Source organism: Ochotona curzoniae, unplaced genomic scaffold, assembly GCF_017591425.1.
Source record: "Ochotona curzoniae isolate NIBS_2020 unplaced genomic scaffold, NIBS_Ocur_1.0 scaffold_4701, whole genome shotgun sequence".
Lineage (NCBI taxonomy): Eukaryota > Metazoa > Chordata > Mammalia > Lagomorpha > Ochotonidae > Ochotona > Ochotona curzoniae.
This window is the reverse complement of record NW_024467122.1, coordinates 60,771,439-60,795,576: the sequence shown is the minus strand read 5'-3', so window position 1 is coordinate 60,795,576 and position 24,138 is coordinate 60,771,439. Positions and strand designations below refer to the sequence as shown.

General features: G+C 41.2%; 1 protein-coding gene and 1 pseudogene across 7 annotated transcripts in view; both read left to right on the top strand.

The window, feature by feature from the left end:
* Positions 1-23,579, top strand: part of CCPG1 (cell cycle progression 1) — a 45,528-nt gene extending 21,949 nt beyond the window's left edge. For 2 of the 7 annotated variants that reach the window (XM_040968549.1, XM_040968548.1), the window contains exons 5-10: positions 4,198-4,396; positions 10,515-10,766; positions 17,621-17,742; positions 18,973-20,372; positions 22,458-22,555; positions 23,438-23,579. In XM_040968549.1, the coding sequence (XP_040824483.1) occupies positions 4,198-4,396; positions 10,515-10,766; positions 17,621-17,742; positions 18,973-20,372; positions 22,458-22,555; positions 23,438-23,514 (2,148 nt within the window). In that variant the 3' untranslated portion in view covers positions 23,515-23,579. Of the gene's footprint in view, positions 1-4,197; positions 4,397-10,514; positions 10,767-17,620; positions 17,743-18,972; positions 20,373-22,457 lie in introns of all 7 variants that reach the window. The other 5 variants (XM_040968547.1, XM_040968546.1, XR_005882561.1 and 2 more) reach the window with 4 other exon arrangements.
* Positions 13,801-14,888, top strand: LOC121148482 (annotated as a pseudogene).
* Positions 23,580-24,138: the final 559 nt, after the last annotated feature.

Below are 24,138 nucleotides of genomic sequence, written 5' to 3'. Positions count from 1 at the left end.
CCACACTGAGCGGAGCTGCAGCACCCACTGGTGCTCATGAAAGCAAGGTTGATGTATGATGGGCTTGGTTAGGTCTTGGCACCAACTGAACCACACGAGAGCTGTATCTGGGTGTGAACCAACGGTGGCTGGACTGTATCACTCAACAATAAGAACTGGAATGGATGTGAGCCAGTTGGGCAAGGCCACTGTTCCTGCCTTGATGTCAGGGTCCCTTGGCCAGCAAGTCAAACCCGAACACTCGTTGTCTTTGTGGAACCTTTATTGTGGAGAAGACACAGCAAAACCGGCGTGTGGCGGCCGTGCAGCAGCCACAGCATCGCGAGGCGCGCTCTCTCCCCTCCCCGTTTCTCTGGCTCCCTTATATTGGGTAACACAGCCAATCAACGTAAAGGTCACCTGTGCACACAGCGGGCAGGCCAATCCTCTCTGTCCACGTGCCATCCACACACCCCTGGGCCAATCACAGCAGACTTCCTGAGACTTGTTTTTTCTAGCACAGGAGGAAGCAGCAGTCCAGCGCCCTCCGTCTAGGGTGTGGGGTCAGGCTCCCTACAGCTTGACAGGAGGTGGACTAAGTCAGTCTGGGTCAAATGACCAGTAGTATGTGTGAGATCTGCCTCTGGGAGGAGGCCTCATAGAGAATCTTGGGGAATTCCTTTGTCTGGATGTAGTCTCTGCAGGTGAGTACAGGAGCCAAGGCTGGGAACAGTCCAGACCAGGCCAGGTTATAGTGCCTGCCAGCATACATGAGGGTCTGGACTGGAGCACTGCAGCCTGGGCCAGTTCATAACACCCAGTGGCAGATCTGAGAACCAGAATGGGATGTAGAATAGGCTGAGTCAGACTGCAGTATCAGCTAGTTTATATCAGGGCCAGTACTGGGGGCTGAGTTGGGTTGGTGATATCCACCAGCATGAGTTGGAACTGGGGATAGGCTGGGCTGGACCAGGCTACAGCACCTGACAGTAATGCCGCTGTGAGTTGGGCCATACCGGACTGGGCTACAGCAGCCACAGCAACATGAGATTTGGTGGGGGAAAGGGGTGTGAGTAGGGTGGTACAAACCTACTAGGGGACCTGTAGGGGGCTCTCCTGCTGGGCTACTGCTCTCACTGGTGAATGTGAGAACTGGGACTGGGAGTAGACAAGGTTGGGCAGCGCTACAACACCTCTTGGCCTGCATATGAGCTGGGTTAGGGAGAGAGCCAGGCTGGGCTAACCAACTATCTATTGGTGCATGCATAGGCCAGAGTAAGTATAGGCTATTTGGGCTTTGCCACAGCGTAACATGGCAAACATTAGGTCAGGGGGACAAGTCCACTGTCAAGCAAGACTGCAGAACCATGTGACAATGTACAAGATCCGGGGCTGGGAGAGGGCCTGTTGTGGAAACTGTGGGCACCTCTCTGATGGGCTGCAATTTCCACTGGTGAGCATGAGTATCAGGGCTGGGAGCAAGCCTGACTAGACAGGTGGTGGCCCCCGCCAGCATGAGTGTGTGCTGGAGAGTGGGGTCAGTAGGGTTGAGCTAAGTTTCAACTCCCATTGATGTATAGAAGAGCTGAATGGGATGTGGGACAGACCGGGCTGGTCAGCTGCACATGCTGGAAAGCATAGGAACCAGGGCTGGGACTGGCCCCAGTGTGGGTTATTGGGGATTGTCCGTACTATGCTGGCAGGTCCTGCTGGTGAACTTGAGGGCTGAGTGTGGTGGGCAGGGTTGGGCTAGGCTACAGCATCCATTGGTTTGTATAAGAGATGACACTGGAGACAGAACTGATCCAGCAACTACAGCTACCAATGTGTATGTAGGCTGACATGGTGATGGACTGAGCTGGACTCCATACTGGCAGTCACAGAGGTCAGGTCTGGGATTGCCTCAGATGAGGTGTCTGTGTGGATCCCCCCAACGGAACTGCTGAACTCAAAACTCCAACCATGAGATTTGTAGGACCTGTGGTCTGACTGTGGAGTGCATGTGTCAGAACTGGGACTCCTCAGTGGCTGAGACAGAGTAGTGGACGGCATACCCAGATGCACATGGAGGAAATGGCAGTCCATTGAGGCCTGCAGAGGGCATCTGGTGCCATAGCAGAGGAAGGAGAGCAGAGCCAATTGCTCAACTACCCCAGCCAAGCATTGACAGCAAATATTTGGGCAGATGGAGACTCTTGGGTAGACTGTCAGCAGATGGCCCTTGGAAAGATTTGCTCATCCTTGATTGGTAAGATTGACAGTGTTTTAGGACTGTCAAAACTACTTGCGGAACACTTGGCACAAGTCCCACTTTGGGGATCCTGGGATGGCATCCGATGGCCGTTCCCCATCCCTGGGTACTAAGGAGGCAGAGAGGCTGCAGGCAGCTTCTCCCCTGTTTTCCCGCCTTCCTCCAGATACAGGAGGAAGAGGGGGAGAAATTTTTGAAACATTGGTCTCACCCTGGTCAACCATGTGAACATAATCAAAAAGAAAAGAAAAGAAAAAAGAAAAGGCCAAATGTTGTTTAAAGAATGTTGTAGGGCCTGGCGCGGTGGCGCAAGTGGTTAAAGGTCCTCGCCTTGCACGCCCGGGATCCCATATGGGCGCCGGTTCTAATCCCGGCAGCCCCGCTTCCCTTCCAGCTCCCTGCCTGTGGCCTGGGAAAGCAGTCGAGGACAGCCCAAAGCTTTGGGACCCTGCACCCGCGTGGGAGACCCGGAAGAGGCTCCTGGCTTCGGATCGGCATAGCATCGGCCCGTTGCGCTCACTTGGGGAGTGAATCATCGGACGGAAGATCTTCCTCTCTGTCTCTCCTCTCTGTATATCTGCCTTTCCAATAAAAAAATAATAATAAAAATAAATCTTAAAAAAAAAAAAAAAAAAGAATGTTGTAGAAAGGCCTCACATCCGTGTTCCGGGAGCCCCAGGGGCCTCATCACCTGGTCCCTCCCACCCTTCAGCACGCACAAATATCCACAGCATTGTTTTGCCTGTTGGTAAGTTTGTCTACGTGCAGGGTAGTCTAAAAATTGTATTAGTTATTTTAACCTTTCTGAGAGGATAGTACAGACCACATTTACATAACTTTTGTTATATTATTTGTTATTAATATATTACATTGCCTAATTTATAAACTAAGCATTATGAAAGGTATATATCTAGAACAGGAAAAACCATGGTTTGCGCATGGTTTAGTGCTGGCCTCCTGGGTTCCAGTATATGGATTTAGGAGGAGCTCACTCATTGTCCTGCACATGGCAGAGATACTGAGATACATTATGGGTCTAGTAAGAGAAATTTAATCAGCTGTCTATTACAGGCCACCTGACTTTAGAATTATGCTGAAATAAACCCGTGGAACTGATGAGGGAAATGAAGTTTCCCCTGTAATGATTGTTGTGAGAAAAAATGATCATCTTGGCTTATACAGGCTAATAGGATAAGGCAGGGATCTATTCTGATTGTGAAATTCACAAAGGGGTTTGATGCTGTTCTCCCGTTTCTTCCCCCTCCATCTTGTTCCCTCTCTTCCTTTCATTTCTGTTTTAGCTGAAAGGCAGTTATATGTAGAGAGGTCTTTCTTCTGCTGATTCACTCTGCAGATGGCAGAAACAACTGTGCTAGGCCAACCAGGAGCTTCATCTGGGTTTCCGGTGTGGATGCCCGGGCCCAAGCATGTGGGCCATCTGCTCTTTCTTAGGCACATTAGCAGGAATCTAGATCATGGGTGCACAGCTAGGACTCAAAGCAATACTGATGGCATGTGGCAGCTTTCCTCGTTGTAACACAGAGTTTACCCCTCATGCATCTTTTCGATTTAAAAATGAGTGTAATGTTGCATAGATTGTTATGAAATAATGAGCGTGATGGCTCATTTGCTTATTCCACTCCTGCAAGCTCAAGGATCCAGTATGGGTGCTGGATTGTGTCCTGGCTGCTACACTTCCTGTCCATCTCCCTGCTTATGGCCTGGGAAAGCAGCAGAGGGTGGCTCCAAAGCTTTGGGAGCCTGCATCCTTGCGGGAGACCTGGAAGAAACCCTTGGCTCCTGGCTCTGGATTGGCTCAGCCACTGCTGATATAGCCATTTGGGGAGTCAACTAGCAGATAGAACATCTTTCTTTACTTCCTTCTCTCTGTAAATCTGCCTTTTCAATAAAATTGAATAAATCTTACAAAATTCTAAAGTAATTGTTGGATTCATGTGACCCTGCAGGCAGAGGAAGAAAAGTTCACTGAAGACAACATCTATTTTGGAGCTGCTAGTGATGATTCGGATATTGTTACTCTTGAGCCACCTAAGTTAGAAGAAATTGGTATTCAGGAAGTTAGTATTGTTGAAGAAGCACAGAATCCTGAAGATTTTATGGGTTCTTCGTCCAGCAGTCATTATGCCTTCTGTCAACCAGAAACCGGTGAGTGCCCTCTGAAGACTGTACAGATAAGACTGAAGGCCTTATATAGAATGACCTTTCTAACCCTAAATTTGAAGTTTATCATAGAGGAAAATAGTTCAAAATAACTGCATGGAAAATACTGTAATATGAAAGTTATGCCTGGATTTTTTTTGTATGAAAAACGATTAATCATATTTTCTTTATCTCATTTTCTATGAGCTTCTTGAATTGCCTTCATATGCATATAAAGAACTCAGGAAAATCTGTTGTAAGGTCTGTTAAATCTATTAAGTACGAGGCAGAAGAGTCCAGCACGGAAACCTAGTGGCTGTAGTCCTTGCCTTATATGTACCAGGATCTCTTATGGGTGCCAGTTCTAATCCCAGCTGCAGTGGAGGACAGTCCAAAACCTTGGGACCCTGAACCTGCATGGGAGACCTTGAAAAGCTCCTGGTTCCTGGCTTCGGATCAGCTCAGTTCCAGCCAGTGTGGCTACTTGGAGAGTGAACCAGTGGATGAAAGATCTTTCTCCCTGTCTTTCCTTCTTTCTGTAAATCTGCCTTTCTAATAAAAATAAATAAATCTCTAAAAAAAAAGGACTGAGGCAGGAGCTCAGTTGCAGAGCCTTGACCTCTCACTTGGTTAGGGTCCACGAAAGTTTGTGCGTGTCACCTTAAAAAAAAAAGGCAAAATCTCTTCAGAGCTTTGTTAACATCTCAAATTGTACAAAATGTATTTTTAAAATTTTGAAGATTGAGAGGTTCGTATTTTCGCTTATAATGCTTTTTTTATTAGCGAAATAGTGAAAGAAGATTCTCATTGACTTTCAGATTCATTATTGTCGATTGGGTGCCTACCGCTTTACCAGGCAGGGTTCAAGGACTGTGAGTACTGCAGTCTCACAGAAAGCCTCTGGTCAGAACATGCCCGTTGTACATTTTTTAAAAAGTTTATTTTCTATTATTGGAAAGGCAGATTTACAGAGAGAAAGAGATAAAGAAAGACCTTCAGTCTGCTGGTTGACTCCCTAGGTGGCCATAATGGCTAGAGCTGAGTCAGTCAGGAGCCAGGAACCAGGAGCTTATTCAGGTCTGGCACGTGGGTGCAGGGTCCCAAGGCTTTGATCCGTGTTCTATTGCCTTCCCAGGCCACAAGCAGAGAGCTAGCTGGACGAGTAATGGAGGAACTGGGACATGAACTGGTTCCCATATAGAATCCCGGTGGTCGCAAGGCAACGATTTAGCTATTGAGCCATCGTACTAGGTCCCTATTGTGTACTCTTAATGTAGTTAATGCCAGTAGTTTATACAGAATCATTTGGAAGTTAAAATGTATGTTGCTGAGATGATTCATTTTTAATGTTCTTCAGTTGTGTTCACAAAAATACTGATAAAAAAGCTCTGACTCACATGTATTAAGACATACTTACAACTTCCTGATGAGTTATGGGAGGGACAACTTGGCGCACCGACTGCAGAAGCAGTGTTGGATGGAATAACAGGAATATTTAGTGTCTGTTATCTCCGTTTTTAAGGATTTTACCATTGTTTAATAATTGGCAACCAGAATCATAACATAGGAATATGTGTTATTCCAAAATAAGGTAACAAAATGTCAAGTAGATATTCCTAATTATCTCACTTGCTAATGAGTTAATTTTAGTTTTTCATTAGTTTTCTTAAACACTTAACAGTACTTTACTCAACCATTAAATACTCATTTGATGTCTTAGTGCTTTAGCCTTCTCGGGAGACTGGTTCTAGTACCCCCCGGGATAGACACCATGGTTCCGGGAGGCTCAAGTCACCTTTCTGTATTAATGACAATACCTAGTACAGTGCTACGTAAAAAGTCCACATACCTATGTTTTCTTTTTAGGGGATAATTTGCAGTTTGTATTTAAAGATTTATTTATTTTTTGGGAAGGCAGAGTTACAAAAAGAGAAGGAAAGACACAGAGTTTCCATCTGCCGGTTCACTACCCAAATTGCTATAACTCCTGGGGCTGGGGTTGTCCAGATCCAGGTGTCCAAGGATTTGGGTGCCAGCATCCACTGCTTTCTGAGGCCATAAAGTAGGGAGCTGGATCAGAAGTGGCGCAGCCAGGAATTGAACTGATGGCCATAATAGGATCCAGCACCACAGACGAGGCTTATTAGCCTCCTGTGCCCCATGCTGGCTCCTAGATGATAGTATCTAGTACAGTATATATAGTATGTAAAACGTTAGCATACATGTAATTTTTAGGGAGTAACGATGCCAGTTGTACTTAGTGTTTTTTTAGGAAGACATTTTATGTAGAGTGAAGGAGAGAGAGAAATCTTTCACCTGCCGGTTCATTTCCTCAGAAGAGTTAGCCTACCTGGAGCTAGATGCTTCTTCCAGGTCTCCTCTGTGGGTGCAGGAGCCCAAGGAATTGAGTCATCCCCTGCTGCTTTCTCAAGCCCTGAGCTGGGAGCTGAATTGGGAGTGGAGAGCTGGGACATGAACTGTCATCCTTATGGGTTGCTGGCGCCCAGGCAGAAATTTAGCTTACCGACCATGTCACCAGCCCCATTGAATATTATGAAGGACTTAATATAATTGATGAATCTCTATTGGTCGTTAAATATTGTAGTTTTTCATCTTCAGGATTTATGTTATTTTGAAGTAGTTTTTTTTTTCTCTTTTCTTCTCTCCCTTTTTTCTTCTGGTTTAAGTTGAGCATATTGATGGGCCACAAAAGTCAAATAGAAGCAGGAATCTTACAAAGGGTCCAGAAACATGTATTAGAAACTGTCATATAAAAAATTGGAAAGAGGATATGCACTGTTGTTTTTTGGGGAAATTGCATGCTTTTATGCCCTTCTTATGTGTCCTTTCTAAACTGAGGCTTGAGGATTTGGCAGAATTTTGGAAGATATTTTATAAGTGATTTTTTTACTCAAAGAATTGAATGCCTCAAAATGTTAAAACGTAAAGGTGACATTTAAACTCTCATTTTTTCTTGGGTTTGTATTCTTAAGTTGCTTATTGCTTACTTTGTTTTCTCTTGTACATCGTAATGGGATTTTAACTCTAGTTTTTTCTTCAAAATTATATTATTATGGTAATTTTTAAAAATATAATTTAAGGATATATCTTTGTGGCCTTTGACCTCTTTTCTCACAAAAGTGATGTTGATAGCTGTGGAGAAGTTTATGTTGTGTATGTTTTATAAAAAGTCATGATTATTATTTTAATTTAGCATAGATAAAGTATTGAGTATTAACCGGAGTACTTCCAGTTTTTTCCCCTTTGTTCTTAACAATGAAGCTCTGTGCATCTTCTTTTCCTGTTTATTTGCTAAAGAAAGGTGGTGGGAGATGCTGTGGAAGATTCCTGAATGCCTAAGGGGATGGGATGCTCAGCTGAAACACCGTGTCCCTAGCCAGCTCTCCTCCCAAGGTCGTGTGACTAACTGATCAGCTTCTCGGAGCTGTGTGTGCCTAGTCAAGTCTAGGAAGTGCTTTCATGGTGCCAGTTTTCATTTGCGATACTCAAACCGGTGTTCACAGACACCTGGCTAAGCTCGTTTTTGCATGCTTTGCCTTTCTTGTGTCTTGGCGTGTGGCAGAGTAGGCTTTAAAAAAGTTGGAAAACATTAGCTTTTAGGATACTTAAGCTGTTATAGGTTAACAAAAATGGAAGCATTACATAAAGACATTGAGTATACTGATAGTAGCAAGACTAATTTTTCAGAATATATAATGAAGATAGTGTATTACGAAAAAGTTGAAAATTTAAGGAGTTTTGTCAAAACATTCACTTTTACATTTGGTTTATCCTAGTTTTATGTTAAATTCTGAGTTAAATATGCCAATCATGATAGTGAATACAGTTGTATTATGTTCTGCTTTGAGTAAGTCTTCCTTTCTTTCTGTTCAAGAAATGTAACCTTGTACCCAAGGCAGTGACATCCTGGAAAGATTAGATAAATGTAATGGGCTTATCATCATGTATAAAACATAAATAATTGGCAACCATGTTACCAAATATTAGGAACATTTATTCATTCAGATTTACCTTCTGTTTTGTTGCTTGTTGTGACAGTGAACTGAATTCTCCATGACCCCTTTATACCTTATATGGTCTAACCTCAATCACCAGCTTTCCTGGGGCCTGAATTAGCCTGGTGTCTAAAACTGTTTGCTTTTTGTATAAATGCAAGCCCACATTTCATCCTTACTTTTAGACTTCCAATTTTTTTTTTCTTTTTAAAGATTTACTTTTACTGGAAAGTAAGATGAAAGTAAGAGAGGAGGAGAGACAGAAAGATCTTCTATCTGTTGATTCACTCCCCAAGTGGTCGCAATGGTCAGAACTATGCCAGTCTGAAGCCAGGTATCCAGAGCTTCTTCCGGCTCTCCCACGTGGGTACAGGGTCCCAAGGCTTTGGGCCGTCCTCGACTGCTTTCCCAGGCCACAAACAGGGAGCTGGATGGGAAGTGGAGCTGCCGGGATTAGAACCGATGTCCTTTAGCCGCTAGGCCATGCCAGGCCCTCAAAGTTTTTTTTCTAACTCATCTTTGGGAATTACCAAGGAATAATTTATTCTGTGTAAAGCATAGTTTGCTGATCATTGGAACAGTGTTATAAATCATGCATTTGGAAAGATTTTTTTTCCCAGGGACTAGACTTTCTTCACTTGAGATTTCTCACACAGCTTTTCTTTCTCCTTTAGATTGTTTTTTACTGTTCTGTTCTTTTCACAACATCAGATTAATCCTTAATATTGGACACAGCTGTTGTAACACTTTCTCATGCTGCACTGTTTCCTGGAGGATAAAATTCATAATCTTACAATAAGAGTGGCAGTTGAAGGCAAGGGCCTGTCTGACTCCTGGAAATTGTAATGTTTGAATCTTTCTCATGAGCTCATAATTGGATGGAACTAAAAGCTAGGATCAGATGTATACAAGAACACTCATGATACCTTAAGTCACAGAAATGGACTGTGAACTTTCCAATGTTATTTAAATAACTGACCCTAAAATACTTTTATTTGAATTTGAATGAACAGGTAGAAGAGATTCTATTTTTCTTGTACAAGTGGTACTTGTTGATGTCTCTATCAATGTGTTTGTTTTTTTTTAATGGAGAGGTGTGTGTGTAATTTCTTTTATTTTTGAGAGGTATACTTAGTCACCAACATGGTGGACTGTGGTGGTTATGAAGTTAACTTTTCTTCAATACGATTTATTTATTTTTAATCGAATGGCAGTTTTACAGAGAAGGAGAGCCAGAAAGACAAATCTTGCATCCTCTGGTTCACTCTCCAAATGGCCACAATGGCTGAAATTGAGCCAGTGCTCACAGGAGCCAGGGGCTTCTTCTGGGTCTCCCGTGCAGTTGAAGGGTCCCAAGGCCCTGGGCCATCCTCACTGCTTTCCTGTGCGCAGGCAGAGAGCTGGAAGGGAAGTGGAGGAGCAAGGACACACGCATGTGCCCATGTGGGTTGCTGGGGCTGCAAGACAGAGGATTAGCAAGCTGAGCTGTTGTGCCAGCCCCTCTACGTGTCAGTTTCTGGGTTATAGTTCTCACCATCCTCAGAGTATGTACGGAAGTCACTGTAATCCTGGAAGGAAGTGAGACTGACCCGTTTTGGTATATTTTTTCCATATTCTCCAGTTTGCTAGAAACATTTTTAGTGAAGAATATTTATTTACCTAATTTGACGACTCTAAATTATGCTCACCCACCCACTTCTGAATAAGGAAAATAGCTGGGACACACACCAGCATCCATTTGGGATCATGGCACTTACCTGGGGAGGATTAGCCAATTGAGTCATTGTGTTGGCCCTATCAGTAAAATTTAATAGACTGCATGCTGTAACAGCATAAGCTACAAGATTCTGAAGGTTGCAAACAGGAGACTGTTAAAGCACAAGGTAACATAAGTGACAGATGCTCATCTATCACGTTGAGACCTTTTATGTCTTAGGTTTTAGTGTTAAAGAGTTGAAAATCTGTGGTTTTGCATTGTGCTAATTTGGTTGTCTTGTGTGAAAAGGCATGTAGAGAGATAACATTGATCATCTTAAATCAATTACTGGGAAAGTTTTTTCCAGAATTTGCAATGCCTGCCATCGACATTTTTCTTTTTACGATAATAGTATTTTCAGCTCAGCCTAGTGGTGATGAGTCAAGTAGCGATGAAGGCAGCGATCAGCCAAGCCCGGCCTTTAGGCGACGCCGTGCCAGAAAGAAGACCATGTCTACTTCAGAATCTGAGGAGCGGCTTCCTGGTGAACAAGAAGCTGAACCTCCTAAGGAGCTGACTAGACGCCAGTTCAGTAGTGGGCTCAATAAGTGTGTTATACTTGCTTTGGTGGTCGCGATCAGCATGGGATTCGGACATTTCTATGGTAAGTATTTTGAAAAGTTATTAACGCATAAACAGTGTTTCGAGGCACTTAGTAAGAACAAGAATTCATGGGATCTGCTTTCATGCCATTAAATATTTGGCCTTGATATCCTCCAGTGTGTTTGAGCGTCAGTTTTCTCATGGAAAGGGGTTAGTGCTGTCACGAAGCTGCTCTCACCTAAGTGAGGCACAGTTATGTGAGCTGCATTAGCATTATTAACATGTAGGCCTGAGTCCTTAAAGTAAAAGGAGATTAAAGTCTGAAATGCTAGCTGTGAGGCAAATCGTTTTTATTTAGAATAACAGTGAATTTAAACTTTATTAGGATTATTTAAATCCCACATAAAGCATGAATTGTCTCAGTAATTTATCATTTTATGATGCCCCTCATTTCCACAATTCACTTGTATTGAGAATTTTCTGCCTTTGTAGTCTAGCCTTACGCTTTGCTGTTTGCTGCTTTTTTTGTGTAGTATATATTACGTATGCTGATTATCTTTGATTCAAAACCTTTAAACTTCCCTTGGGAAAGACCAGGAAAAAATTCCATGTATTATTAGTTTTCCTTTAGGAGCTTTATGACTAAATCTTAAATTTAGGATAAATGTTTCTACAAAGTTATCAAAGTTAAAAAAGCATTTGAGAACTGAAGAAATTGGAGTTCAGCTGTGTGAAGGTTTAGGATCTGGTGATTAGCAAATTTTAGTTTGCCTTATAGTAAGTATTTTAAAATATTTTTGAATACATGAATTACGGTTAAACTTTATATCTTGTAAGTTTTTCCCAATAGGAGTCTCGCACGGTGAGTAAAAACAGCCCATGTGCTCTGTGTTCGTTTATGGGAAAGTCACCTTGCTCAAAACAAGGTAGTTAGGATAAACTTCAGTAACATTTTAGAGAAAATATTGGTTTATCATCAGAATCAGATCTCTTCCTGGGTTTAATAAAAGTAAGTGTTTAAGCTCCTGCTAGATATTTGTTTGAATTTAATACTGCAGTACCAGAATTTTTATCCTCTTTTTGAATTTTACTGTAATTAGATTTGATTTTAAATATACACTTAACTTTATTGGCTTTTTGGAGCAAATGTATGAAACTGTTTTTGAATATTTTCCCCCACAGGTACAAATGAAGGGAACAGAGGAGAAGGTCTTACACTTTTTTCTCTCCTTCTCTCCTTACTAAAACAAAAAATCAAGCACTGACTTTAATGTTAATCTAAATTGCATTAAACTTCCACTAGTTGCATGATTTTTGGATACTTTAAAAAGTGAAGTTATATAGAATTTTGGTTACATATGAAGCTTATTTTAATAATTATGATCAATAAAACATTTCTTTAAATTTTATGTTGGCTTCATCAGATTATGAAAAGCCAGGATGATATATTCTAAAGGTCTGAGAAGTGACCACACTGGTTTAATAAACATGAATATCCTAACCCGAATGTGCTTTCAAAGTCTCTACTTACGTTTTTGTCTTTCTTTGTCACTAATTTCCACACTGATTTCACAGGCAGTTTGGATATATCATAGATTGTTTAAAATCAGTAATACTTTAAATAAAACCATAGCACTAAGAAAATCACTCAGATATGTTCATCAGCTTTGATTCCACACTGCAAGGAAGAGAAAGCTACGGAGAGCAGAACAGTACACTACACTCCTGGTATTTGGCAATGTTTCAAGTGCTAAAAGTGTTTTCAGAGGTTTTTTTTTTTTTTAAATATCTTTATGTGTGAAACACATTCCTATCTCTTATCTTTACTTGTAGATTACTTACATTTTTAATTTTTTTTAATATTTATTTATTTTTATTGGAAACTTAGATTTACAAAGTGAAGGAGAGACAGAAAGATCTTTCATCCCCAAGGGGCCACAAAGACTGGAGCTGAGCTGATCGGAATCCAGGAGCCCAGAGCTTCCCCTGGGTCTCTCACTTGTTACAATGCACTAAGGCTTTGGGCTGTCCTATGCTGCTTTCCCAGGTTACAAGCAGGGAGCTGGAAGGGAAGCTGAGCAGCCAGGATATGAACTAGCGCCCATATGGGTTCCTGGTGTTTGCAAGGTGAGGACTTTAGCCACTAGGCTACCATGCCGGGCCCAGATTGCTTATATTCTAAATCATCAGTGCAGTTCAGTTGATTTTGCTTTCCAGGAGCTTACCTGTTAGTATTGAAGGGCTGCCTGATGGTCCTGCCGACAGTAATGTGATTAAGTCCTTAATTGTGTGGTAGAGATGTGGGTTATAGCTCCAAGAATATACTTATTGGGCCCGGTGCGATAGCCTAGAGGCTAAAGTCCTCGCCTTGAACATGCTGGGATCCCATATGAGTGCATGTTCTAATCCTGGTGGCCTTGCTTCCCATCCAGCTCCCTGCTTGTGGCTTGGGAAAGTAGTTGAGGATGGCCCCATACTTTGGGACTGTGCACCTGTGTGGCAGACCCGAAGAGGCTTCTGGCTTTGGATTGGCTCGGCTCCAGCCATTGTGGCCGCTTGGGGACTGAACCATCGGACGCAAGATCTTCCTCTCTGTCTCTCCTTTCTGTATACCTTTCCAATAATAATAAATAGATCTTTAAAAAAAAAAAAAAGAATACACTCACTGAGTCAGTATAGAAGTGGCAGGATTTAAGGCTGGAAGGAAGGTGTAGAGTATTCCAGCAACAGAAAGTGGATAAGGTGAGAAAGAAGTCAACTTAATTATGTTCACGAACAATGACCAGACTTCCCGGACTACAGCAGGCTATATCTTTAGAAATGATGAAACCGGGGCCCAGTGCGATAGTGTAGTGGTTAAAGTCCTCACCTTGCGTGCACCAGGATCCCATATGGATGCCGCTTCTAATCCTGGCGGCCCTGCTTCCCATCCAGCTCCCTGCCTGTGGCCTGGGAAAGCATTTGAGGACAGCCCAAAACCTTGGGACCCTGCACCCGCGTGGGAGACCCATAAGAGCTCCTGGCTCCTGGCTTAGGATTGGCTCAGCTCCAGCTGTTGCGCTCACTTGCGGAATGAAGCATTGGACGGAAGATCTTCCTCTCTGTCTCTTCTCCTCTCTATATATCCACCTTTCCAATAAAACCAAACTAAAAATAAAAAAAAAGGATATGATGGAACCTTTCTGAAGAAGACACGGTCAGTACCACAGGCTGCCCTGGTTCCTGACTCACTGTCGCCGAGGTCAAGTCGGTCATGAAGCTGTTTCTATAGCTATGGGCTATAAGAATCCTGGCAAGACTCCTGTGGAGCCCGCGGTGGCTGTCCACTGCGTCAGGATTACCCTGCACAGCCGCAAGCTGAGTCCTCGGAGAAGGTACGTGCTGACTGGATCAGAGCAGCAAAGAAGAATCTGAAAGTGAAAGGACCCATTTGAATGTCTACCAAGATGTTGGAAATCACTACAAGAAAAACAGCTGGTGGGGACAGGCCCAAGACCTGGGGTCAGTTGCAGCTGGGAACCCACAAGCGGCTCGTTGACCTGCACAGTCCTTCTGTGATCGTTAAGCTGGTCACTTCCATCAGCAGTAAGCCAAGAGTGGAAGCCAAAGTCAGCATTGCAGATGCCTGAATTGATCAGCTACTTCAATAAACTGATTGCAGGTTGTTTTAAAAAAGAAAGAAGGAAAGAGAAAAGGTGATGGAACATGAGGATGGTGTTATTGTTATATTGGAAAATGTGTTGAAATTTGGGTAGGAGAGTTTGATGTATTAACTGCGGTAATTGTGAGGGCGGAGGAAGTACAAGAAGGTAAGTGATGTGGAAGTGACTAACAGCCAGGAGGACTGTGAAGCACATACTTGGTGCTCGAGGCCTTTTTGACAACATGTTGTTAAAATAAGGAATAATGATATATTTGAGACATTTGAAGTTTGTGAAGTTTAAGTTCTGGGAACTGTATTAGTTGTTTCAGGTGTGTAGTTGGGTGCTACTTGCTGATGTTCAATAGACGGTGAGCTGAATAATGAAGGTGTTAGAATTTGAACGCCTTTTCCTATTTGTGAGGGAAAAAAAAAAAAAAAAACTAAGCCCTGAAATTGTGCCTATTTGACCGCTGGACGTATTGCCTAGAAGTTATGTGAGAAACTGAAATTATATTTGTTCATTAAATATCTTCTAGGAGAGAGCAAAAACTGAGAAGGATTTATTATAGTAAGATAAGCAGCATTTGTAGTCATGAGGAGAAGACCAAAGATTAGCTGGGATGGGTGACAATTATGTTTAGGCCCCTGATGATGTAGAAGGTGAAACCCAGTGATAAGACAGATTGGAAATGATACTAATATATGGTCATCAAGTATACGTTATGAGGTATTATCTTGAATTTAGAGCTAAACTCAGTTTTAGAATTGTTTTAATGGGCAAAGAATTCTAGTTTGAAATTGAGAGTTAGAGGTTTTGTTGTGTTGTTACTGCAGGAAAAGTTGTGATATTTTTTGAGTAATTTTGAAACATGCTTCTTTGAGGCAGGAAACATAAAGGGAAGAAGTGAGTCCTAGTATAAATATCATGGCTGTTAACTGATGTAAAAAAATATCTGGTAGTTGCGTGGTAGGTGCTGGGGCCGCAAGTCGCTGGTGTTGGGGGTTCTGACTGGGCCTGGGTCGCCTGGCCCAGGTCCTCAGGCACGCTTGCATGGTAGGTGTCGGGTTTGTGAGCTTTGTGGGTGGGAGATCCAGCAGCACCTGGGTCCATGTGCCTGCTTGCGGTGGGTGCTGGGTCCATGAGCTCTGGGGGATGGCAGTCTGGTTGGGCCTAGGTCACCCAGCCCGGGTCTGTGAGCCCCGGGGTTTGGGGGTTGGGAGTCCAGTGGGGCCTGGGTTGCCTGGGGCCTTGGGCTTACCTTATAACAGATGCCAGGTCTGTAAACTCTGGGGGGCAGGAGGAAAGGTGGGGCCCGGGTTACCTGGAGAGGGTCCTTGGGCCTGCCCATGAGAACTGGTTTTTCCCAGTGGAAAAGATGAAGAAGTCAGGCCCAGATGCGCATGGATGATATGACAGCCCATGGGGCCTGCAGAAGACATCTGCTACCAGAGCAGTGGAAGGAGAACAGAACAGATTGGTCAACTACCTCAGCTCAACGATGGCAGCAAATATCTGGTCAGCCAGTGGACATTGAGAGTGTTCCCTCATCCATGGATCAGCAAGATCGACGTTTCAAAACTCTTGCAACCAAGTGGACAGAGCCCTCAGTGCATGCGTCACATTGGGACCATGGATTGATATCGGGAGGCCATTCCCCATCGCTGGTATGGGGGTGGTTGGGAGGCTGGGTGTGACTTCCCCTCTTATCTCTCCTCACCCCCCGAAACAGGAAGAAGAAATAGAAAATTAGGAATCAGTGATCACACTTACATTATCCTAACCCTACATCCTTCCCACTCAACTTTGTAAACATCATCTAAAATGAAATAATAAAAAATGTAGTGGTCGTTTGTAAGATGGTAAAAGGGTTTTTGTTTTAAAAGTGTTTTTGATGATAATATTGAAGAAATTAAAAGATTATTTTTGGAACAGTAAAGAAAGAAATACATAGAGGCTTTTGTTGTAAAGGACTGTGATGTCTCTATGTGATAGTACAGCCCACACAATTGTTGTAATTAATTTTGCCAAATGCATTTTGCTTTAGTATTGGTTTCTCTTTTCTTTTTCTTTCCTGCATGGAGCATGTGAGAGCATGTGAACAGCATGTGTTGACAAAGTAACATTTTGATTTTAGGTAAAAATATAGAAAAAAATCCTAGTTGGACATATTATTTCATAGATAGGGGTGAAGGTATTGTAGTTGGAGTTAGCTTTTGCACAACTCTGGCTAATCTGTTATTTTTTGTGCTGTACTTTCTGGGCTTAAGTTGTATCCTTTATGAAAACACATTTTTTTTTAAACAAACTTGAAAAAAGCAATGGCTGAAATAATTACTTTCAAAAATCTTAACAAATCTGTTTCTAAGAACATAAAGTTGTTCTCTTTATTATAGTAGTGTAGGCTAGTTTACTTACTTTAATCAAAAGGATAATAAACTCCTTTAATATTCCTGGGTGTATGGTAGGTTATAAAATTCATCTCCTTGCCCTGATTTATATTGTGATAAACGTCCATCTCTTGATGAATGACACTGTGAGCTTTGACTTGTATTCCTGGTTTATAATAGGAATTGAAATTTTAAACTTATTATTTCAGTCTTATTTGAAAGGCAGGCAGAAACTAAACAGGAATCTTCCTTTCACTGATTTCACCACCACCATTGTCCACATCAGCTCATGGTGGGTCAGGTTAAGCCAGGAGCCTAGGAACCCAGTCTGGTTTTCTCGTGTGTGAGAAAAAGCCATTTTCTATTGTTTTTGATGATGCAAATTGGCAGAAAACTGGAATTGGATGTGGAGCTTAAATTTGGCACTTAGGTGTGGGGTATACAGGTGTCCCTGAGGGCATCTCAACCACTCTGCTAAAAACATGTTAAGGTGCCACCTCAGATGCCATAGGGGTTCACGTCCCAGTTGCTCCACTTCCCGTCCAGCTCCCTGCTGAAGAAGGGCTTGGGATAAGCAGCAGAAGATGGCGTTCTGGATGACTACCACCCACCCAGACCTGGCCATTGCAGCTGTTTTGGTAGTGAATCAAAAGATGGAAGATTTCTGTTTTCTCTCTTGCCCTCTCCTGCTCCTCTCTCACATTGCCTTTTTTTGTTTTGTTATTTATATACACATACGTATATGTATTTTTCACACTGCCTTTCAAATAAAACAATGTTATTTTAAAAAGTTCCTTTCCAGCTAGTAAATTATAAACAGAATATATTTGTAATACTTGTAATCATGTTATTTTATCTGCCCCTAATAAAAATCTTTATTTCAGGCACAATTCAGATTCAGAAGCGTCAGCAGTTAGTCAGGAAGATACATGAAAATGAATTGAGTGATATGAAGGATTATCTTTCCCAGTGTCAACAGGAACAAGATTCTGTCATAGATTACAAGGTATGTATTACCAGCAAATATGAAAAATAATTTAGCCATTGTATTATAGATACTCTAGCTATTTAAAGAATGTTTATTGAGTGTTCACTCTGTCTGTCAGTCATGGACTGCACCATGTATAGTTTCTCTCATGACAGCTCTTGAATTAACCAAGCATTGGCTTCATTTTTTAACTAAGAAATGGATATAGAAAGGTAAATTTCACAGAGGCTGTAATTTGATGCCAGGTGTCTTATAGGCCGTTTTCTTTACTGGTATAAATCGTCAATTGATGGATACAGGTATGCACAGTGGTGGAGGCAGGCTCTGTGAAACATTGCTTCATTATGCAAGCAGCAGATTTCACACAAGTGCATGATCTTGCGCCTGTGTGGTCCACTGTTGATGAAAATGTTTTTGTAAGATGTGTTGCTGTGCACAAACACACATTATACATTGTTAATGTTGGCAGTGCTAAGAAAAACATTTCCAGTCAGTAGAAGGGGAAGAAGTGTGTGGTTGTGTAGTCTTTTCCAAGATTTCCCCTTAATTCAGGGTAAGAGCCCTTTCAGTTGGTCTCTCCTCAGTTCTGGTAGAAGAGATAACATTTTAATTTCCTACCTAAAACTAACCTCATTCCAGTGTGATTGTACTGACCATTCTGTCCTACACATCTCTGGTTTTATGAGGAGCATGGTTCTTCTCTAGAAATAGATGAACCCTGAGTAGAAAAGTAAATTCTTGTTTTCCCTGCATTATTCTGAATGTTCACAGATTATGTGTCCCCATTGGGATTGGGATTATATTCAGCAAAATAGATCAGGCAAGGGTACATAATCATAAAATTCTAAAGCCCAATTTTACATGACTTCTACTACAGATGCTGTTTTCACAGATTAATCTGTGCTGCTTACAGTGTTACTGTAATCTGAGTGATAATCACTTTTGAAGTTTACTTGAAATTGGGGAAATTAATTACAAATGTTGCTAAGATTCAGTGTGGCTTCTGTAACTGTAGAATGTATGACTTAATATAAACTTGCATTACATGGAAATGTTAATTTGAATAGAACCAGTCTTTCATCCAAGTCTAGGGTTTTGCAGTTTATTCCTTTTATTTTTTTATTTTTTTATAACCCTGAAGACAGTGTATGTAGACATAAAGACTAATTAAGTTTGCAAGGTTTTGTAGCTTAAATTTTTAGGTTCTGTTTTTAAAGCATTTGACATTTTTGTTTTCAAAAAATGTAGTCACTGAAAGAAAATCTTGCAAGGTGTTGGACCCATACCGAAGCGGAGAAGATGTCTTTTGAAACTGAGAAAAAGAGCCTTGCTACGGAAAATCAGGATTTAAGAATGTCTCTGGAGAAGGACGAAGAGGTTGTATCTTTGTTACGGGAAGAGTTACGGAAACTAAGAGAGCAGATTAGAATGTTGGAAGATGAAGGGGCAAGTACTGAATTAGTTAGAGAAAACCAGAAACTTAAGCAGAATTTGGAAGAAGAAAAACAAAAACTGCACAGCTTCCTCAAACAAAAAGAGACTGTATTGGCAGACGCAGAGATGTTGAAGAAGGAACTGGCCAAAGAACGACTCATCAGCGCCGCCTTGCGGGAAGAGCTGCAGCTCTTGAGTGCCAGGCAGCCTCAGGGAGACAGTCCCAGGGACCCGAAGGAAACAAAGGAGGTAGCGGTCCTGCGGGAGAGGCTTGGCGAGCTGGAGCAGAAGTTGAACTTCGAGCAGCAGCGTTCTGATTTGTGGGAGCGACTGTATGTTGAGGCAAAAGATCTAAGTGGAAAACAAGAAACCGATGGAAAAAAGAAAGGAGGACGGGGCAACCACAGGGCTAAAAACAAGTCAAAGGAAACATTACTGGGTTCAGTTAAGGAGACCTTTGATGCCATGAAGAATTCTACCAAAGAGTTTGTGAGGCATCATAAAGAAAAAATTAAACAGGCAAAAGAAGCTGTGAAAGAAAATTTGAAAAAGTTCTCAGACTCAGTGAAGTCCACTTTCCGGCATTTTAAAGATACCACCAGGAATATCTTTGATGAAAAGGGTAATAAAAGATTTGGTTCTACAAAAGAAGCAGCGGCTGAAAAACCAAGAACAGTTTTTAGTGACTATTTACATCCACAGTATAAGGCACCTCCACCGAGTCACAACAGTAGAGGCCCTTCTATGCGAAGAGATACCCGGAAAGAAAAGCCAGTTCACTTTGAAGACTTTAGAAAAAACACACATTCGCAGAAATGTCAGGCGGATCATGACTGTAGGGAAAATCATTCTTTCAGAAAGACTTGTTCTAGTGTCTTTGAATGTGCTGCAGAAGAATCTACTACCCATCCCAACATGATGGTCAATCCTATAACGATGGATGAATTCCGGCAGCTGCTAGAAAGATACTTCATACAAGAACTGGATGCTTTTCATCATTGGAAGGAACTTGATCAATTCATCAATAAGTTTTTCCTAAATGGTATCTTTAGGCATGATCAGAAGCTCTTCGCTGACTTTGTTAGTGATGTTAAAGATTATCTTAAAGACATGAAGGAATACCAAGTAGATAATGATGGCGTGTTTGAGAACCTGGATGGATATATATACAGATACTTCTTTGGTGTCAGTTTCCCCCCTCGATATGGACCCAGGTCGGTTTACATAAAACCATGTTATTACAATAGTTTTTAACATTTGTAGATTGAATAGTTTTCTTTCTTTTTTATTTGATGAGTTTCTTAGAAAATTACTAAGATGTACTTTATTGCCACAGAAGATTGGGTATCTAAAATTATAGCTACTACAAAATGAAAAGTCTTACTATATGATCAGTTTGACTTGAGCAGTGACTGAATTTATACATATCAAAATCAGTTAATTAAGTCCCACTTTGGCCTATCTTTGTGCTTTTTCCCCTGGTAGTTGATACGGAATGATAATCATTTTAAGTGGTACTTTGATTTTCCTCATCTGAAGAAGCCAGGACTGAAAAATACAAATTTTATTTTCAGATCAGAAGAGCTCATATATAAAAAGTGTAATGCGCACCTATTTTATTCCATGGAACAGTTTGTGTTAATTCTCATGATAGAATTATTAAACAAAGTGGCAAAATTAGCAAGCCAGACATTGTGTGTGTGCTTACTGTGCTTAATCCATTTTTTATCATCTTTATATTCTGTAACATGAAACTTACCTAATTTTTTGAGATGCTTATGCATATATTTCTGAATAAATGAAATGTGCCTATAAAATAATGAGACTTAATTCTGGTGTCTTTAGTTGATAAAGAGATAAGAGTGCTGTAATGAGCAAAGTTTTCTAAGGCTGCTTTGCAGGAAACAAATCGTAATTTCTTCTGCAAAGACACCCAGAAGCTAGGTCAGTATAAGAAATGAAACGTTGGAAACATCACACTGTAGCCTCAGGTTGTATTGGAAAGGTAGATTTACAGACAGAAGGAGGGACACACAGAGACAAAGCTTCCATCTGCTGGTTCGTTCCCCAAGTGGCCACAGTGATCAGGGTGAAGCCTGGAGTGTGGAACCCCACAGTGTCTTTTACATGTGAATTAGCAGAGTTGGGATTCAGCTGGCCCCAGGACAATTTGTTTTTTAAAACTGGTTTTTGAAAGGTAAATGAAAATTTGCTACCCAGTAAGTGCATTTGACTGAAAAGGAGAGTCATTTGCAAAGACCGGAATATATGCCAAAATATTTACTGTATTGAATTGCTGGAGGAGATGAACTAAATAGTCAGATCATGTCAGTTCTCCTTTGGTGATAAGGGAAGTGTCACTGGAAATGAAGAAGCTCTGGATCAGTTTGGAAGTGGGGTAGGATAAGATCATGCTAGTTTAGTTGGCTGGCAGCCTGGGCTGAGTGGAAAAGGTGGTCAGTACAACAGACACTTAAGCTCATGAGTACCTGCAGTGACAGCTGTAAAGGTGCACAGATGACAAAACCGGTTGGTGGTAAAATTGTTATGAAAGAGAAGGAGAAAATAACTCCCACCCAATATCTGAAATAGGCATAGATAGTGAATCGCTGAGGGGAATGCCAGGAGGAAGAAGTGCACAAAGCAAATGAGAATTATGTTTGTGCAGACTGTTCACGTGGGTGGAAAGCCTAGGCTGGAGGTCTTTGTCAGACTCCTTGGGAAGAAAACAACTGTGGGGTTATGAGAAGGACACGGCTGGAAGTGGAAGGTGGCATGAGGATATAAACATCTTAAGGAAAAGGAACAGTTGCATGGACCATGGTTTAAAAAGTTGAGGACTGAAAGTTTCTTGGTTTGGGAATCGGTGCTGTGAATGGATGGCACTGTGGACTTTTTGGTGAAGTGACAAGTAGTGTAGATACTGAACTTTGCTAGAAAAGGACAGTGTTAATCTTACTTATATGCTAGAGAGAAAGTAAATAAGGAGGGGTTTTTACAGGAAAGGTGGAAATATAGAACACATCTCATTATTTTATTGTCACATTCCTACTGTTTGTTACCTGCTGATTGTTTCACTTTTGCCAGCAGCTATACATTTTCTTTACATAGGATTAACAAAAGTAGGACATTCACTAAATCCCTTTTTATTTTTGTGGATAAGCTAGTATTATACTTCAAATTAACATCTTTTTTCAGAGTGTTCAGGTACTATATTAATGGAGAAAAACATTAAAATTGCATTTTATTTAAATAAATTGAACTCTAACATAGATGAAAAATGTGTTTACTGCTTTCAGTCGACCTGATAAAAAGCAACGTATGGTAAATATTGAAAACTCCAGGCATCGAAAACAGGAGCAGAAGCACCTTCAAGCACAGCCTAATAAAAGGGAAGGTAAATGGCATAAATATGGTCGAACTAATGGACGACACATGGCAAATCTTGAAATAGAATTGGGGCAGTTACCTTTTGATCCTAAATATTGATTTGTGATTAAGTTATAGAATTGTATGAGAAGCATGGATGTTTTCTAGAGTGGTGGTTGGCAATGTCTCCCCCAGTTCTAAGTCTCAGTGTAATGGCTTTATATTACTTATAAGCATCAGTCAGAGGCTTACTAACCTGCATTTTCCTGTAGTTTAGCTGTGGTGGATTTTTCTCCTTTGGGAGGGGGTTCCTGGAGATGTTCAAAGATAGTTTTAATAAGGCAGGCAGGCATGCAACAGACTTTGTGCATGAAATGAGACTTCCTTCAGTTCATTAGCTTAAAGCAGGATCAAATCGTACATGACAAAGTGTAATTAACACCGATGTTTGTGTTAAATTTGCAGTAGAGTTTGAAAAAGTACAATGTGATGGAAGTTCATCTTTAACGTTTTATAATCTGACACTTGCTTCTTGTCTTTCTGTGGGTTCAAGAGCCCGTTGACTTATGAAGAATTTGCTGCCCTCTTATGATGAGCTTGCTGACTTGTTCTCTTGTGAAATTTCTTGCACATCTGAATATTGTGGAGGAAACAATAAAACTACACCATGAGGAAAACTAAAGGTCTTTATTAAAAACCTGGCATTGTATTAATATGGGATTTTGTACATTGTGATATTTTACATATTTCATCATTGATATTTGGTAGAAAGTGGTTTGTGGTGAGGCTCTATAAAAGGAAAGTCTTACCCGGTGATTCCACTCAGCATCATCCATTTCTCTGAACAAGATTTAACACAATGCAAGAGTTTCATCTTCTGTTGAGTTTCTCTTTTAATTTTCGTTCATAGACATATATGTGACTCCCAGTTCGACCCTCCGGCAAGTGAGTGTGGAAGAAAACAGCAGTTCTCTCGTAATTACTTGAAATTAGGAAATCACTTATCTCCTAAAAATAAATGTGGACGTTAATAAAGGCTGTGTTTTGCTGAGTATTGGTTTCCTGTAATTTGCCTATATTCATCGTTCATCTTTACATTTTTTTTCTCCATCAAACAACCAAATCTCTGGAGAAGTAAGAACTTCCAGGTAACAATGGATTTTACTAATTAGAGAACAAGTGCTAATTTTGATTTTGGAAATACAGAGTTAAATTAAAAGAGATCATAAAAGCTTATATTTATTTAGCTGGGTATCTTCTAAAGCTAGGCAGTAAAAACACTGGGTTTTTCTCTTTGTCATGTTTACTTACCTCCTCCAAAACACTGAAGATGATCAAGTGAGTAGGTAGTGATGCCCCCTCATGAAACTCACTCTGTAACCATTTTAAGGGATTTAAGTAAAACATATCTGCTTCATCAAGATAATGACTTTTTCCAGTTAGGTCTGGGGGGCACTGGAGAAATCTCATGGGAAGAGGGCAGTGAACATGGCTAGGGAAAGAAGTTACAACAGCAGTGGTTAGAAATACAAGAAATAGTGTTTTTTTGTTTGTTTTTTTAAGATAATCATGTATACTTAGCACAATAGGAAATGTTGAATCTGCAAACTG